The 18,762-nt window shown below is 37.3% G+C and overlaps 1 protein-coding gene across 5 annotated transcripts in view; it reads left to right on the forward strand.

Annotated features, from left to right (window-relative positions):
• The window catches only part of CPNE8 (copine 8), a 194,540-nt gene that overhangs the window by 86,396 nt on the left and 89,382 nt on the right, over positions 1-18,762 (forward strand). For all 5 annotated transcript variants that reach the window (XM_008140552.3, XM_054719169.1, XM_028144169.2 and 2 more), the window contains 2 exons: positions 6,457-6,520; positions 13,040-13,143. In XM_008140552.3, the coding sequence (XP_008138774.1) occupies positions 6,457-6,520; positions 13,040-13,143 (168 nt within the window). The remainder of the gene's footprint in view (positions 1-6,456; positions 6,521-13,039; positions 13,144-18,762) is intronic.

The raw sequence follows: 18,762 nt of genomic DNA on the forward strand, positions 1-18,762 counted from the left end.
CATTTAATCATCCTGTCTCCCAGTATCTTCTGTTTTTTGACAATTTCTCAGACTTTCCTTGTTTTTGATGACTTTGCCAGTTTTAAGAACTACTAGTCAGATATTCTGAGAATGTCCCCCAATTTGGGATTGTCAGGTGTTTTTCCCCATGGTTAGATTGGGGTTATGGGTTTGGAGGGGAAGGACACAAAGGTGAAGTGCCTTCTTATTGCACCGTATCGGGGTACATGACATAAACATGACTTAGCACTGGTGGTAGTAGCCTGGATCACTGGCCAAGGTAGTTTGCCAGGTTAAAATTGCTCCATATGATGGCATACTTTTTGTTTTGTAGTACAATCAGTTCTTTTTGTATATATTTGGAGCTATAACTATAGATGCATACAGTATTGATATCATATCTCCCTAATTAATTGAATCTTTTGTTATGACACAGTAACTATTTCTAGAAATATTTAAATTTAAAATCTGTATGTTTGCTATTAATGTATATACACTGGTTTTCATTAAGGTTAGTTTTCTCGCCCTGAGTATATCCATTCTTTTCTTTTGAATTTTCTGAAGCCTTAAATTTTGATGTCTGTTGTAAATTACTAGTGGATAAGTTTTATTACTATTTTTATATAGCGTGACAATTTTTGTTTGTTTTTATTTTTTTAATATTTTTTTTATTGATTTTAGAGGAAAGGAGAGGAAGAGAGAAATAGAAACATCAGTGATGAGAGAGAATCATTGATCGGCTGCCTCCTGTACACCCCATACTAGGGGTTGAGCCCACAACCCCGGGCATGTGCCCTGACTGGGAATCAAGCTATGACCTCCTGCTTCATGGGTCGATGCTCAACCATTGAGCCACACCAGCTGGGCTCTCCAAATATTCTTGATTATTTTTATTGGCTTTTGCTAGTTACTCAGATTTCCATTTTTCTCTTTGAATTTTAGTTATATCATACATATTTACATTTTGTATACTACGCATAATATTTCTGAAACTGGACACAGTGGGTTGGAGGCTGCCTGTCACTACTTGAGCCAAATTAAACAGAGACAGGATTGAATCATATCTGAGCATTTAGTCCAATAATTCCGGCAGTATGGGGAGAGCAGTCGGTCACCCTGGAAATTCTACTCTGACCCCCGACTTGCCAGTTGGCTGATTGCATACACATGAGGGAAAAGTTAGCTATGTGCAGCTGTGAGCTACAAGTGTAACATGGAAAAGGGGAGGGTCAGGTCTGTGGTCCGGCCTTCAGGAGCTCAAAGTTTGGTAACAAGGTGGCTAATCTTGTGTGATGTTACAAACAGCTCAGCCCAACCCTGGGGCCAGAGAATAGTCCGCATTCCTGAGAAAAACTCCTGGAGGGGTCAGCATGGGGCACAGCAACCAAATCAAAGCGTGTCCTGTCCTTGGTCTGTTCTCAAAATGTATTTCTTTCCTGAGTAATTGACCTATGGAGGCATCTTATCTTTTTACAGCCTTGTTTCCTCCTCCAGTTTCCCAGGGTCTGTAAGAAAACCTCTTATCTATAGTTAGTAAGGTGAATAATTATTAATCGGTGGCTCTCTTCTTATTACATAGCCTTCCCCACTATCATTTCCAGTATTCTATGTCCATGTTTGTTTCTGTAGTCGGATGTTTCTGGAGACTCTAACCCATGGTACATTTTTCCTTCAGTATTTTGTAAATATATACTTAATGCTGAATGTGAGATGATTTTGAGATGTAGTTTTAAGGCAAACTCTTTCAGAGAGGTTTTGCGTTTACCGGGCACTTATGATCACTTGCATTTACTGAATTTTTGGTTAGAAGTTTTTATGACCATCTAGGTAGTAGAAATTAAGGCAGCAAGCCTGGCTAAGGTCTGAATTACTAAGAGACATATTTTTCTCTTTTATTGATCACCCGGTTTTCAGGCAGAGACTTATTTTGTACATACCTCCAAAGGGGTTGTTTATATCTAATAAATGCCTCAATCAATTAGTCAATATAGTCATTGTGAGGGAAGCTTTATGCTATGAGCTGGCCATATATTGAATTTCTCACCTTGTGAGTCTCCCTTTTTCCCTCCCCACTCCCCCTTTTTTGGGGTCTTTTATCTTTATGCCCGAAGCAGCCATTAAAAACAAGCCCAAGATCAAACTCACCAAGTTCGCCTTTGCGTGTTTCCACATCTGATTGGTTCTTACTTTCTTGCCTGGTTATCAAAGCCATTAGAAAAATGTTTGCAAATTGTAATCAGCATTTCAAAGTATTTCCAGGTGGTTGTTCAGTTAAGGTGTTTAGTTTGCCATAATGCCAAAAAATATAAATTTTGTGATTTCCACTCAGAAAGAAGAAAAAGTAGGTACAGTTGGATTAGAAAAATTAACTGAGAAATGCTGCTTGTAATAGTGTAAGAAAAGTGTACAAGGACAAATTAATTGATTTCTTAGCCATAAAGACCTGGAGAAAATGGAAGATCCTGACATTTACAGTTTCCCTAATGGGGAGTAAAGCGATAGAGGAAACGGGATTTTGTGATAGGCAGGTTCCTGCCCAAGCTGGCATCTTTAGCTCAAGACGGAGTGGTGCTCTCCAGAAGAAATTTTAGAATAGAAAGATAGAAAGGGTGGAGCAGTTTTAGAGTGAGTATAATTTCATTGATATATTCACAATTGAGAATATTTTAACTTTCCATTCTTCTACCTTGTTCCCAGTCAAGATACTAACACTCCGATCCCTGTAAATGTGGAAATTAAGGGGCATGTATTTGTTGCCTACATGCTGGTACAAATAAAGCTGTCAGTGATGGATACTATTTTTGAGAACAAAAACATCCATTGGGCTTTAATTTCACATATTTAGTTCCCAGGACAAACAGAAGAGTTGAACTATGATTTGTGAGAAAAGAAAAGAAGCATGAAATACACTGTTGGGAACAAACATTGACCTTTGAAAAATTCTCCCTGACTTGTCCCTCGTGTAAAGCAGGGAACCATGCACACACCTTGCATTTTCCTATTGAGCTTTTCTCTTAGTGTCAGCCAGAAGCTATGTGAACATAAATATACCAGAGACATGTAAAAGGAAAATTGAATGGCAGTTACAATTTGCTTAATTTTGTTTATGTTACACATTTTTCCTATATGTATGACCAATTGCTCTGTATAGATAGTTAACTCTCTTGGTTTACCAGAGGTTTGTTCTCATGAGTTTTGCTCTTATACAGCTTATAATCAACATGAGAAAGCAAAGGAAAAGAATATATGATTGTAACAATTTAGGAATGATTAAATGCTTAACCTGTAAGTGCAGTGGGAGTGCAGAGAAGGCTGAGCTTTGTGTGAAATTGACTGGGATAAGGTTTCATAGAACAAATGGAATTTCATATGGAGATATGGAAAGTTTGAGACAGGTTAGGGAATAGTTAAACACACTATGGTATGTCAGGGTGTGGGAATGGCAGAAAGACATAAGTGCAAATAAGTAACCATGTTGATGAAAGGAGAAAGAAATATGAAAACCAAGACTAGGATAGGTTTTAATTATATAATAGAAATATTAGTAACCACAGGAGACAGTGTTGTTATAGATTTATATCATATGTCATATTATCTAATATCAAATTATAAATTATATTATATTAAATACTAGAGGCCTGTTGCACGAAAATTCATACACTTGGGGGAGGGGGAGTCCTTCAGCCTGGCCTGCACCCTCTCGCAGTCTGGGACCCCTCAGGGGATGTCCACCTGCTGGCTAGGCCCACTCCCTGGGGGATTGGGCCTAAGCTGGCAGGTGGACATCCCTCTGGCAGCTGGGGAGCCCATGGGGGATGTCTGACTGACGGCTTAGGCCCGCCCATCAGTTGGACATCTTTAGCAATGCTGAGGAGGCGGGAGAGGCTCCCGCCACCACTGCTGTGCTCACAGCCATCAGATTTGTGGCTGAGAGAAGCTCCCCCTGTGGGAGCACACTGACCACCAGGGGGCAGCTCCTGCATTGAGCATCTGCCCCGTGGTGGTCAGTGCATGTCATAGCAACCTGTCATTCCTGGTTGTTCCGCTGTTAGGGTCAATTTGCCTATTACCCTTTTATTATATAAGACTAGAGGCCTGGTGCATGAAATTCGTGCACTGGGGAGGGTGTCCCTCAGCCCAGACTGCACCCTCTCCAATCTGGGACCCCTCGGGGGATCGGGCCTAAACCTGAAGTCGGACATCCCTCTCACAATCCAGGACCACTGGCTTCTAACCGCTCACCTGCCTGCCTGATTGTCCCCTAACTGCTCCTCTGCCGGCCTGATTGCCCCCAACTACTCTCCCCTGCTGGCCTGATCACCCCCAAGGCTTTTATTAGTATAGATATGACCCTTCACAGAAAATTTTACTAACCCTGCTTTACAATAAGGGCTTGACAATGGAATCATTGGGACCAGACACCAAGATTTCCTTTCTTTGAATAGTGGAGGGAATACTTATCTTGTCTTTAAGTTGCCCTAAAATTATAATTAGATAATGACTTAGAAAAGTATAAAAGCACCATATAAAGACAACTGTCTTTTCATGTACTGAAAAGACAATAAAATGGTAAAGTGAAAAACACTATTTTTTTATTCTCCCCCTTCCTTCCTTTACAGCCTTTATTTAAACTTTGAAATTTATAAAAATTTCACTCCAATTTTCATTTCTTTACATTCAATATTATTTTGTATTGGTTTCAGGTTTTATATTAGTTACAGAGTAGTGGTTAGACAATCATATACTTTACAAAGTGTTCCCTGATATTTCCAGTACCCACCTGGCATCATACCATCATTACAACACTATTGACTATATTCCCTATTTAAGTGACAATGGGTTTACAGGTTCCTTTCAGTCTTTCTTTTGTGTTTCTCGTCCTTCCTTTTCTTTCTCACTTCTTCCCTCATTTTCTTTATATAGTATCTCAATTGGCCATCAAAGCTCCGTGAAGGCACTGGGACACACTTAATCCATTTTACAGACCAGGAAACTGAGGCCAATTTCAGTTGACTATGGAACTTGACTCAGTGCACAGGGAACCCTCAGAGCCATGCTCTCTGCCCTTTTTGAGGGGCAGCCGCCTGGCAAACAGAACAAACCTTCCTGTCAGGCTTCCGAGCCTCTTTCTCAAGCACCTTTTCATTGCAGACTCTCCACATTCTTTCCTCTCCCTGGTCTCCTGCCCCCATTCTTGACTGCCCCCCTCCCCTGGGTCTCCGGAGCAGGTGGAAGGCTTCGCACTCACCGCCAAGGCATGCTCTGCCGTGGGGCAGGGCGGCGTGAGCTTGCTTTTGGGTTAAGGCAGGAGCAGGAGTCACTGCCTCTGAAGTGCGAAGGCCGCCTGGGCGAGGCCTAGGTATGTTAGCACTGGGAGCTTCTCTGAATCAAGTCAGTCAGTCCGGTACCTTGCAGTGCGGCATCCCTCCACTGAGGTGGCACCACCCCTCAACCCCCGCCTCAGAGCTGCGGGTCCTTGCCCCTCCCCCCGGGCTTCTTTCCATGCCCCTTGATCCCTGGCGTGGCCCACCCACATCTTGGGGCCACTGCAGAACCTCTCTCTCTCTGCAGTGAGGCAGATCCCTGCCCTTGGTCTCAGCAAAGCTGTGAATCTGTGGCCAGAGGCCCAGTCTGGGTCTCAGCAACCACATGCCTGCGATGTTCCCAGGGCCCAGCCATGCCTCCCTGGGCAGCAATGTTCTCGGGGCCTCACTGAAGTGGCTAGGCCAGCTGGCCATGCCTCCCCTGGGCTGTGATGTTCCCTGAGCCCCAAGGGAGTGGCTAGGCCAGCCAGCCGTGCCTCCCCTGGGCTGTGATGTTCTGGAGCCTCATGGGAGTGGCTAAGCAGGCCCAGCAGCTCCTCCCCAGGGCTTCGATGTTCCCAGGGCCCCGCAGGCATGGCTAGGCAGGCCGCTGCCCCTCCCGGGGCCTGTGATGGACCCGGACCCCTCAGGTGTCGTCTGGTGCTGCCCACCCCACCCCCCTCCCTGGCCCGATGGACTGGTACCTTGTGGGCAGGGTCTGGCGCCGGCCTTCCTCACCCAGATGGACCCGAACCCCCAGGAGCTGGCCATGGCAATGCCCGCCCCGCCGCGTATGCAAATTAACCTCCATCTTTGTTAGGTTAATTTGCATACTCACTCTGATTGGCTGTGGGTGTAGCGAAGGTACGGTCAATTTACATGTTTCTCTATTATTAAGTAAGATGTTAGATAATATGAAGCTACTAAAGATTCTTGTGCAGAGAACTGACATGTTGAATGCGATCAAAATTTAGCTTCATCAGGATGTGTGTATATATAGGATAAACTCAACGCTGGAACTGGGAATATATTTTGTTAGGAAAGAGCCCACCTATGAGTAATACTCTCTTTTTATTTGGTTGTACAAATATTAAATATATAATATTGTAAATATAAAATATTAATGTATATAAATATATTTTTGCTGTTTTAGAGGAATTCCAGGGAAGAAATGTGGCACTATCATACTTACAGCAGAGGAATTAAACTGTTGCAGGGTAAGTAAATTTATTTGGTTTAAATTGTGTTACCAACATTAACTTTAAATAATATTTCTGAAAATCTACATAAATGCTTAACTTGAGTAATTGTAGCAAATTTAATTGAAAGTATGTGTTAAATTAATTCATAACTCATTAAATATCACTTTAGACACTTAGTACTTTAACCAGAGAGACTCTATTCTGTAGTCCCAAAAGAATAATCAGTTAGTTCAATGATCTTTTTATAGAATAGAAACAGAAAATTTCCAAATAAAACCTAATGTCATTATCTTTTGGGAGGGGCATTAATATAAGGAATTGTCAGTTGTACCAATCAGTTCAGTTCTTGCAAAAATTTTGAAGATTTATGTGTGACTTCGAAGGAATATTTCTAGTCATTTGACCTTGTCCCTTCTTCATGACATACCTGTGTTTCCCTATTTCTAATTGAATTAATTCAGAATATATACAGTCCCATCTTTCGTTAGCTTGGTAAGTCCACATTTGAAGGAAGGACCAACTACCACTCCAACTAGGAACAAGTGCATAGTCAGTATTTTTAGAAAGCTGCTATTTTTAGCCGTGTTTTGCTGATACAGCCATTGACTCATGTTCAATGATTTCATTGTTGTCAAGATGAGCTGAGAGCATGACACTGCGCACTGGAAGTAATGATGGCTCTGAATCAGAAGTCAGTGCTGTCTGTTCAGAGTGGCCCAGTGGGTCCCTGGGAATTGTTATTTTGGGGGAAAAGAAATTATGTTTCAGTACTCCTTATTTACAATGTTTGCTTCGTGATTTTAGGAACAGAAGCTCCCCAAAAGTACCAAAACTTAATACTTTGACATTGGCTATAGTTTTTATACAGAGAGCTATTAATTAGTATCTGAGTTTTTCACTCTAATCCCCAGAGGTTGTGTGTGTGTGTGTGTGTGTGTGTGTGTGTGTGTGTGTTTTTTTTTTTTTTAAGCTAATCACTATGGCTTTATATACATAAGTACGAATATAAAGACAATATGGTCAGAAAAACCTCATATTACTTGTCTGCAACTGCTAGAAACTGAGCATTTCAATTAACTATGCACCTTTGGGACTCTGGGGGCTGGGATAGTGAAGTAACAAAAGGAAAGTATAATAAGAGGCTTGTGGAGATAATTAAACAAGAATATTAGAATTTAAGCAGTTGGAAATGCATTCAAATGGAGGCCTTCCTATTCTTTTGCCTTATTCTTTGTCTTTATTCCCTGGGCAGGTCACAGCCACCTCAGTTTCAGTTCTCTCATGTGTAAAATGCCAGAAACTACTTACAGTATAATGCTGTAAAAGACCATCTGACTGAACCGGGTTAGGTTTTGCTAGTAATTTGTACTCTGGCTTATTAAGTCACTTGATTGCTCTGAGTTTCACTTTTCATATTTGCAAGGGGCGGTGGGGGGCTGGGGAGGGAGCCAAACATTTGAACAGGTAACTAGAATATTTTTTAAAAATTTCCCATCTCTGAAAATTGACTACTGTATTATTAAATCTGAAAATATAATGTATATGAAAGCATTTTATGTATCCTAAAATACCTTACAAAAATACTGCAGTTATTTAAATGCAGAAATAATACCCAACCTATTTTTTAGTTAAACTGGCACAATCATTTCTTTTAATGATATCATCTAATCATCTATTACACTTCTTGTCTCTGAATTTCTTTATGTGTATGATGATAATGAGTTTTGTATAATGACAGAGGAAAGAGAAAAAGAAGTTCCAGGTCAATAAGATACTTGTTCTTTATAGTGACATTAACATGCTATTTTGTCAAAATCTGATATTGAGGTGATTTTGTATAAATATGCCAATGAACACATTATTATTCATCTATTTCAAAAGAAAATCAAGATACCGAGGCATATATTGCATATGGCCAGGCTGCATCTTATATTTCTTCCTCTTTCAATTCTATGGTTTTGCTTGGAAAACAGAAAAATCTTCTAAAGCTTCCATGTAAATGAAGTGGAATCTGTTATTTAGCGATCTAGAGCATTTTTACCACTTTCTATAAAGTTTTTTAAGAACATCTGGAATTACCTTTCAATAAGTAAACACATATTTCTCATACTTAGAAATTATAGATCTGATATTTAAAAAATATTATTTAAAATATTGATTTAGCCTGGCCGGTGTGGCTTAGTGGTTGAGCATTGACCTAGGAACCGGGAGGTCACAGTTCATTCCCAGTCAGGGCACATGCCTGGGTTGTGGGCTCAATCCCCAGTGTGGGACGTGCAGTAGGCAGCTGATCAATGATTCTTTCTCATCAATGATGTTTCTATCTCTCTCTCCCTCTCTCTTCCTTTCTGAAATCAATAAAAATATGTTTTTTAAAAAGTTTAAAATATTGATCTAATTTCATCTTTTGTATATTCTGTGTTCTGATTCTTAGCTATGGCCTTATTGATAATCAACATCCTTATTAATATGTATAAACCTTGAAATATCATTTCATTACTATGCACATATAATAGAACAAATATATTCAAAGAAATGTTCATAGTTACTTCAGAAGAGACAATGCCTTTAAAATTTATCTTATAGGGTACTTCAAAAATATTTAGAATTTTGAATGAAATACTTTAGTTCACATTTCACACTGTATGAATTGACTTTTTTTTTTAAACACATCATCTGTCACTAACTTGAAAATAAGCTTATGAGTCAGGATACCTGAATTTGAGTCTTCTCTCTTTCATAGATGAGTGAGGTTATGTTCTTGGAGCTTTAATTTCTTTATTTGGAAAATTCTGATATTCTTAATTTTTTTCAGTTTTTCAATTACAGTTTACATTCAATATTATTCTATATTAGATTCAGATGTACAGCAAAGTGGTTAAAATGCTGATATTCTTTTTTATAATATTTTTTCATATATTTTTATTGATTTCAGAGAGGAAGGGAGAGGGGGCGGAGAGAAACATCAATGCTGAGAATCATTGATCAGCTGCCTCTTGCATGCCCCCTCCTGGGGATCAGGCCTGCAATCCGAGCATGTGCCCTTGACTGGAATCAAACCCAGGACCCTTCAGTCCACAGGCCAACACTTTATCCACTGAACCAAACCAGCTAGGGCAAAATGCTGATATTCTTAACACCTCCCAAGATGGCTCTTCTGCAGGGAAAACAAAAGCATCATTTGAGTGATGTGTAAACCATAGCTTACAAGTAACTTGAAATTATCCACAAAGAATATTTTTTATTCTGATTGAATGATTCAACAATATTGTACAAATGTGCTAGTCTCAGAAATGGAATACAATGGGGAGAAAAACAAATAACCTTGGGCCTTGTCTTTAATGAACACAGCTTGTGGGAAATGCAGACAGCTTGTGGGAAATACAGATGACTGTGCAGGTAAATATGTCATGATGTTTACTAAGTGATCAAGTATATTATGAGAAAGACAAAGGAAAATCTAACTTATAAGAGGGAGGATGTCATGTGGGCCTCTGTGAACAAATGACATGTAAGCTAAGCCCTTAGGAATGGTTTACCAGCTGCACGGTAAGAATTCCTGCAGTGTGCACAGCTTGCAAAAGATCCTAAGGAGGAAAAGGAGTGTGTCTGGTGTTTGGTGACAAGGGCCTAGGAGTGGGGAGTGATTGAGGTAAAACTTTGCCAGATGAAGGTGGAAAAGGCAACTCAGAGCCCTTTTGGTGTTCAGCTTCATTCATTCATTCATTCATTCAGTTAGTTAATCCTCACCTGAGGATACTTTTCCATTGTTTTTTAGAGAGAGTGGAAGGGAGGAGGAGACACAGAGAGAGAAAAACATCGATGTGAGAGAAACATAGATTGGTTGCCTCTTGCATGATCCCCAACCAGGACTGGAGATGAAGCCTGCAACCGAGGTACATGCCCTTGATCCAAAGACCCTTCAGTTGGCTGGCTGATGCTCTATCCACTGAGCCAAACTGGCTAGGGCTGGTGTTCAGCTTTGTAGACCATTTTAAGAGTCTGTTTATCTGAAATACAGGAGAAAGCTGTGAGGCATTTTTGTTATGTACAGAATTATTTCTTTCACGTTTTAAGAACATGTCTACCAAGTGAAGAATGGATTGGATAGGTCCAAGAGCGGAAGAGGGAGAAAGGAATCAATGCCACACTGTACAAGTCCGGGTGAGAGAGGAGGTGGGCTTGGACTAGAGTGGTGGCAGTGTAGCTGAAGCGAAAATTTGAGGCAAGTTTTAGACTCAGAATGTTACAACTTGGTGAAGAAACGTGTGAAGGGCAAGGGAAAGGGAGAAACTGAGAACAACTTCTTGATCACTTGGGTGAATGATGAACCACTAATTGAGCTGGGAAAATTATAGGAGAAGCAAGTTAGATGTGAACTTGTTAAAAATGCCTGTGAAATATTCAAGTAGATTTCTTCAATAGGAAGTTTGTTATGCTGGTGTGGAGTATTGAAGAAAAGTTTGAAAATTCTCTCAGGTGGCACTAAGCATAAGAGATTAAAAAACAACAACACACCTTTGCAATGATGCCTGTATATTTCTGAAAATAAGTAAATGCTTGAATTTTTCCCTTATAAATTAGATACTTTTTGTGCTTGTTACAGATGAAATCCCTGCTATGTTATTAACCCGAATAATAGCAAAATATATTTTTTCCTAAATTTATGTAATTTGATACATTGAAAGAAATCTTTCTTTTGAATTGGTTATTCATTTAGTAAGCCTTAAGGAATATAATTTGAAAAATTACAGCTTGGTATTACATTCACCAATGATGATGTGAAAATTTATTTTTTAACAATACTTGATCTCTTTGAAGCTTAATTCACAACCAGTTTGAAATATACACATTTTATTGATCTATTAATGCATTTCAAGTATATCAGAATGTTTTCTGGGAGTTTGTGTTTTGATTCAGGTGCTTTGGGAAAATATCTTCAAGGGGCTATTTATTTTTCTGTGGCAAGAACAATGTCCTCGTCCCATGTTATTAGAAAACTACTCTCACCCAAGGGCATGTAATATATAGGAAGATGAAAGGGCATTCGAAACAAATAACGCAAAACAAAACCCCAGCCCTTTCTTCTCAATTTGACTTTATAGTTTGATCATTCAGATGATTCTCTCACTACTTCCTTAATGGATGGTATATCAATTTTTAAACTTTAAACCTTAGATTTGAAAAGTGACCATGGTTGAGGAACTTGAGTTATTAATGATGTTCGCATTGTTCTTGCCTGTGTTCCCCTTGTAATTTTCTTTGAAATGTATATTGTAACTATACCTGCTTAGAAGCATAATGCCTGCTTTAATATGAGTATTCCTCTGGTAGAAGATATCACATCTATTCTAAATAACAAAGTAAAATGACACTCTTTCGATACTTTGGAAAATGAGAAATCTAGACCTATAAACCTCTCTGAATATTGCTTGAGAAATGTTTGTTAAGTAAGCGTATCAGTGAATGAATGAAAAACAGAGAGCATCATCTCTGGTATAGTGTTCTGGAATTACCAAAAGGAAATAATGAGAATTTAAGTAGATGCTTAATCAGTATTGCTGGTCTCTGCAAAGAAGTGGTGAATAAGAAAGTGCCTTTTTAGTCATTGTTAACATTTTCATCAAATAGGATTTCAAACTATAACCTCTTGATGTAATCTGAATTACTTTGACCCTCTACCTCTTTCCAAAATTGTTAGCATTTCCTTTCAGTTAAAAAAGCAAACAAACCAAAATAGTAATTTTATTCTTAAAATGGCTACATATTTTCTACTTCATTAAAAAGCTTACACTACATGATTGAATAATGGTTTATTACACCCCAGTTTGTTTAACTTTAAGCTAAATCATGTAGATTATGAATGCTTGAGTTTATAAACTGATAAAAATGATTGGTTTGGCATAGTGATTAACATGCTACATATTTAATTTAAATTACAAATGAAAATTGAAGGTGCTTTGTTTTTCTTGAAGTCCAATGCAATGTAAATTATTTTAAAATGTAGTTATTGAGATATTGTGGAGCACTCTGTATAATTAAGAAAAAAACTTTTCCCCCCCTCCAGATAGTAAACTATATGGTCAGAGTCTGGATCTGTCTTGTTCCTCATCTAATCATCTAATACATCTTAACATCCAATACATGATAGATACTTAGTAGATATTTAATAAATATTTCCTCAGGAATTTAAAACATGCTTATGTTCTAAAAATGTATACTTGAATAATGGAGATCTGAATAAAGATTTGTATTATGATATTGGATACCTAGAGTTATCTAGCTTAATATCACTTTTCAGAGGAAAATTGTTACAGATTTTAAAGTTATAGTTTTGTGACTAGAACAAACACAAAGTCAAGTTTTCAGTCTCATGGTCCTTTAAAGCAATTTTATGTTGTCTGGGATTCTCACACACTTGGCCATTTGCATGAAAATTTCAAATTTATTTTCTTCTCAAGACTTATTTGTGATCTGGAGTTTCTGGTTATTTGTAATCCAGATTTTGAGCTATTATATTTATTTTGTTTTCAGGATGCTGTTCTGATGCAATTTTGTGCTAACAAGTTGGACAAGAAGGACTTCTTTGGAAAATCAGATCCTTTTCTTGTGTTTTATCGAAGTAATGAAGATGGCAGGTAGGTTTATATTTTATGCATTTTAACACTAAAATAAGGATGCTATTTGAATTATTTATCTCAGAGAAGCTCATTAAATTGATAAACAGAGGACAATATTTTTATTTTAAAAATTGATGTGATTTTCCATCTCAATAATTGTGCATCACTTTCTAAGCATTTCATATGTTCTGTTTGATATTTAAAATGAATGATTTTCAGCTTCATGGAAACATTTCCTCTTTACTTTTTATAAAATTATAATGTTGTCTTAATAGTATGGAAGCATCATATTTTTGTAAACATATGATGTGCCTTGTTATAAACTTTATTTTCTTAGAGAATGAAATGGACATTATGGGTTGATTTTTTTATACTACAGGGTTGTTGTTGTTTTTCAATAATATCTAACATTCAGTAAAACTTTTTATTACATTCCAGTAATTTGAATATTTTTAGCAGTCATTATTAGACTGGTTTCTATTTGGTTTGAAAATGTATCCATGGGTTATAGAGTGTAATACATATGACTCTACCACTAAATACATTTTGTTTTCTTTTATTCATATTGTAATGTCAGTATTTGTGGGAAAGTTCATCAGTTAAAATTACAGGCTAAGTTTTTGTTGCTATGGTTTAAATCATGACGCTACTACTTAATAGCTGTGGGACCATCGGCAAGTTTTTTAAGCCATGTGAAACTCAGTCTTCTCATCTGTAAGTGGACTAATAATCACATCTACCTCATAGAGTTATTGGGAGTATTACATGGGCTACTATGCAAAAAAACATTTAGAAGCTTGCCTATAACATAAGAATAATTTAAATGTTAGCTGCTGTTGTTATTATTTTCTACCAAGGTGTTTTTTATATTGTTTTTCTTAACTATGCATAATAAAATATTAGCTAAAGAGAGAACATCATTTAATGAGAAAAATTAGGGACTGGAATGAAAAAAACAACAACAATACCTGTCAATAGTGCTACACTTATAAATATAATCCTACATAATAAAAGCCTAATATGCTAAGTGTCCAGTCCTCCAGTCGGCCATTCAACCAATCAAAGCATAATATGCTAATTACTAAGGCCGCTCAACCGCTCGCTATGATGTGCACTGACCACCAGGGGGCAGACACTCCAACCAGTAGGTTAGCTTGCTTCTGGGGTCTGGCTGATCAGGACTGAGCGAGACGGGCCGGACATGCCCTGGAGCCCTCCCAGGGTCCCTCCCCGGCTAGCCAACCTCCCGCGTTCCTCTCTGGCTCCTATCATGCACTAGTGGGGTCCTTCGGCCTGGCCTGCACCCTCTTGTAATCCAGGCTGAGAGAGCCCCCCAAGTGCACAAATTTCGTGCACTGGGCCTCTAGTTATATAATATGTTAATGCTATGTAATAAATATACAAAATGTTACATAAAAATAAAAAGTTTGTTATTTAAATGAATACATTGGCCAGTAGAAAATGATGCTTTTCTTATTGTGGGATTTTTTTGATGCAGATACTTGCCACTTCTGGAATATCATGGCATCATATTATTAAATTTTGCATACTTCTCTTCTGTTTTGGTGTTTAGGATGTCAGAGTAACATTTGCATTTGAACACCGATTTTATCCATGTGAAAAATATTGGACAATAAAGAAAATAATCATATTTGCCAGTCATTTTGAAGATAGAGAAAAATGAAAGAATGAGCTCAAAATTTCTTGAATCACAATGTTCTTTTGTTTCCTCTTGTCTGAATTACTTGTTTCTTGAGTTTTCTATTTTTATTCTTCTAGTTTTCTTTATTGATAAAGATTAGTTATACATTTCAATCTATCACACATTTAATGCTACTGGTGTGAGTTACATTGCAGGAATTTATTATGCTTGTCTGAATGATAACTTAGTCATTAAATAAAATCTCAATATTAAGGAATTAAAGTGCATGCAACTAATAAAATATCTCAAATTATTTAAAAAACAACTATTACTAAAATTTGATAAATCTCATTTCAGAAAATTTCCCACATATATATGGTGTCCAAAAAATGTATACATATACTTTGAATAACTATAAAGGCAAAGTTTACTAAAATGCATTTAATTTTCAAAATTGAGCTATCAGCTATTAAAGTGTATATACATGTTTTGGGACACCCTGTATTTACACACATAAAACTAGTTCACCAGCTAGATCCAAGTATATATAATGAGACATATTTATTAGTACATTAATATATATGTTTTGTTTTAAATGAGTAAAAATGCATTTACTTCTCACTTTTTATTTATAAGCCTCTATTTTTTTAAAAATATATATATGTATATTATTGATTTCAGGGGGGAAAGGAGAGGGAAAGAGAGACAGAAAGATCAATGATGAGAGAAAATCATTGATTGTTTGTTGCCTCCTGCATGCCCACAACTGGAGATAGAACTGGCAACCCAGGCATGTGCCCCAGATAGAAATCGAATCTGGGACCCTTCAGTCCACAGACCAACACTCTATCCACTGAGCCAAACCGGCTGTCTCTATTTTTGACTGTAAAGATTTTAGTCTTATTTTTAGAATTTATTTGACTATGGAGCTATTTCAAAAATTGCCTGTTGCCTAAATATTTAAATGTAAATATTTAATGTATTTAATACATTAGGCAAATTTAAAATTGCCTGTTGCCTAATGTATTTTATTCTCATTTTATAGGAAAGAATAAAACTAATTTCAACCAGAAGCATTAATAAAAACCTTAATAATATGTGATTATAAATTTTTCTTTTCTGCTTTCACATTAATTTGGTAACTTGACCTGTATTTATAATTAGGTAATAATTTTCCTTTGGAATAGCTGCTTTTTTTGGTAAATGGCATCATTTAAAGTACTTTAATACAGATTATTTAATATATTTTTTTCTTATAATGCTATTTATAATATACCCATACACTTTATATTTATAAAACAACTAGTGGCCCAGTGCACGAATTTGTGCACACTGAAAGAAAATTAATTAGAAGAAATATTTTAATATCGCTATTCGCCCTTTCTCTATAATAGAAGTGTCAACCAAATTCATGATCGACAATGACAGATGGAAATACGCATGCAAATAGCACCAGCAAGAGCTTTATATATACAGATAAACTTGCTTAATTAGACCTGCTTTCTGATTTAGCTAAACCTTCTCCAGCCCAGTGAAGCACCCCAACTTCTCTTTCAGGTAATTGTCAGCAACGCAGCAATAAATATCAACACAAAGCAGATTATTATTGTAGATCACACAGGGAGAACAAAGGGTAAAATATTTAACTGTAGCAGTGTTTGACTATATTCTGTGCAGTGAGAAAACCTGAAGTTATTTTCAAGTTCCACCATTTCTTACTTCTTTTCAGTTGAGTCAAGTTTCTAAGCTTTCTAAATCTCTGTTTTCTGGCTAATGAAAAGAAAATAGTATTCCACTGAATCTCCTATCTACCTACTCCAGGACTTCTGTGAGGCACGTGAAAATGCTTCACAAACATTTGGTTACCAGTGTGAAATGTCTCCACCTGGCTATAAAGCAAGTCATGTTCCTGGGATGAAGAAACTGTAAGGAGGCTAGTCTCTAGGGAGAGGAAGCCAGGCATTGCTACATGACGTCATTACCTTGACGGTTGGACACTTAGCACATTAGCCTTTTATATATAGAGATACTCCTGAATGTGAGAAAGAGCTACATCAGACTCCTGTCAGAATTTTCATTAGTGACACTAGCACTGGAATTTCTGGTGAGATTTTGCTGTCTGTATCACATCTCATGTATTACAACCGAAAATGATTAATCAAAGAGAGATGACTACCTGGCTCATAAATACATCACTAAGAAGATGACACACTGTCTTAAAAGAAGTTTCAAGTGTCAAAGTATTTAATTACTATGGCTGGTGATATTAGGGCTATAACAGAAGTTTTGATTTAACCTTAAGCAAAGAGGCCAAAAAGAAGTCAGTAGATTTTTGAGCATGTGGGTATGAAGATAGTCAGTTAGTTGCTCCTCACTCTGTCTGTCTATCTATCTATCTATCTATCTATCTATCTATCTATCCATCCATCTATCTATCATCTATCTATCTATCTATCTATCTATCTATCTATCTATCTATCTATCTATCTATCTATCTATCTATCATCTATTTATCTATCTAATCTGTCACCATACCGAAGACTTAATACATAGTGATACAAGAGAAGAAGAGCAGGCAAGGCCCCTTTGTAGATCTTTAAGAATGTATTGTATTAAGAAGGAAGGCAGGTGTATTTTTCTAAAACAAAACAATATATGTAATTTTGTCCCTAAGAATGTTTCTTAACCATTTTTGAGTACTTTTACTTTTTCTCATTTGAGTCCCTGTTGTTGTTTTTGCCTACCTTTCCCTGATCCCATTTTCTCTGCTTTAGATATCTTGACACCTTTCTGAGTCTTCTCTTTAATAGCTTTTGTCCCCAGGGGTCCCTAAATTGCTTAAGTGAGTCAATTCTTAGAGCATCGACTATAGAGCTCTTTCAATTTAGTAAGAAGCATGAGTTTCTTTAGATGGGTGAGGATACTACCAGGAAAGCGATGGCATTATGCCATAATTCTCATAATGAATACTTGAACTCTTGATATTATATTTCTATTTGATGTTTTAATAGAAACAAACCTTTCTTTACTGAAAGGAAGAAGATAGACTCAAAGGCTTTTCAAAAGAGATTATTTTCTTGTGGGGGTTAAGGGCACATGTTCTCATGTTCATAACTGTTAGAGAGAATCCTATTATTAGAATACTTCATAACTAAGGATCGGTGAGGACCAGGTTTATGTATTGTTCTAACTAAGAATATTTTAAACATTTTATAGCTCATGAACTGCTGCATAATTCACATCAGGCAAGAACATTTACAGGACTCTATTAATGTCTAGAGATTGCATGGTTTGGTGGAAATAACACAGAAAACTGAGTTTAAGGCTCCATGGATTCTCCTCCTAATTGTGTATTCTTGAGTTATCTTCCTTCAAGGAATTCTTCAGATATATAGAAGTTTTCAGTTTAGATAAAGAAGGAACCACATATGGAGTGATCTTCCTAAAATTCATGATGTTAATTTAATTTAATTTTATTAAAATATATTTCTATTGACTTCAGAGAAGAGGGGAGAGGGAGAGAGAGATAGAAACATCAATGATGAGAGAGGATCATTGATAGGCTGCCTCCTGCACACCCTCTACTGGTGATAGAGCCCGCAACCCGGGCATGTGCCCTGATCAGGAATCAATCAGGTTCATAGGTTAAAGGGTGTGCAGGAGGCAGACAATCAATGATATTTTTCTCATCATTGATGTTTCTGTCTCTCTCTCTCTCTCTCTCTCCCTCTCCCTTCCTCTCATAATAAATCCCTGCAATGTACCTCTCAAACACTGAGCCACGCCGGCCAGGCTGATGACGTTAATTTTAAATAGGCCCTTGGGCTCTGCAGGAGTCCTACTCCTTTTCCTCAAACCATCAACTTTTCCTCTCTCCCAGACACTTCGGCACTCTGCCCTCTTCCTTCTTTGCTGATAATCATGCTTCTTTTTTTTTTTTTAATATATTTTATTGATTTTTCACAGAGAGGAAGAGAGAGGGATAGAGAGTTAGA

Source organism: Eptesicus fuscus, chromosome 7 (genome assembly GCF_027574615.1).
Source record: "Eptesicus fuscus isolate TK198812 chromosome 7, DD_ASM_mEF_20220401, whole genome shotgun sequence".
Taxonomy (NCBI): Eukaryota; Metazoa; Chordata; class Mammalia; order Chiroptera; family Vespertilionidae; genus Eptesicus; species Eptesicus fuscus.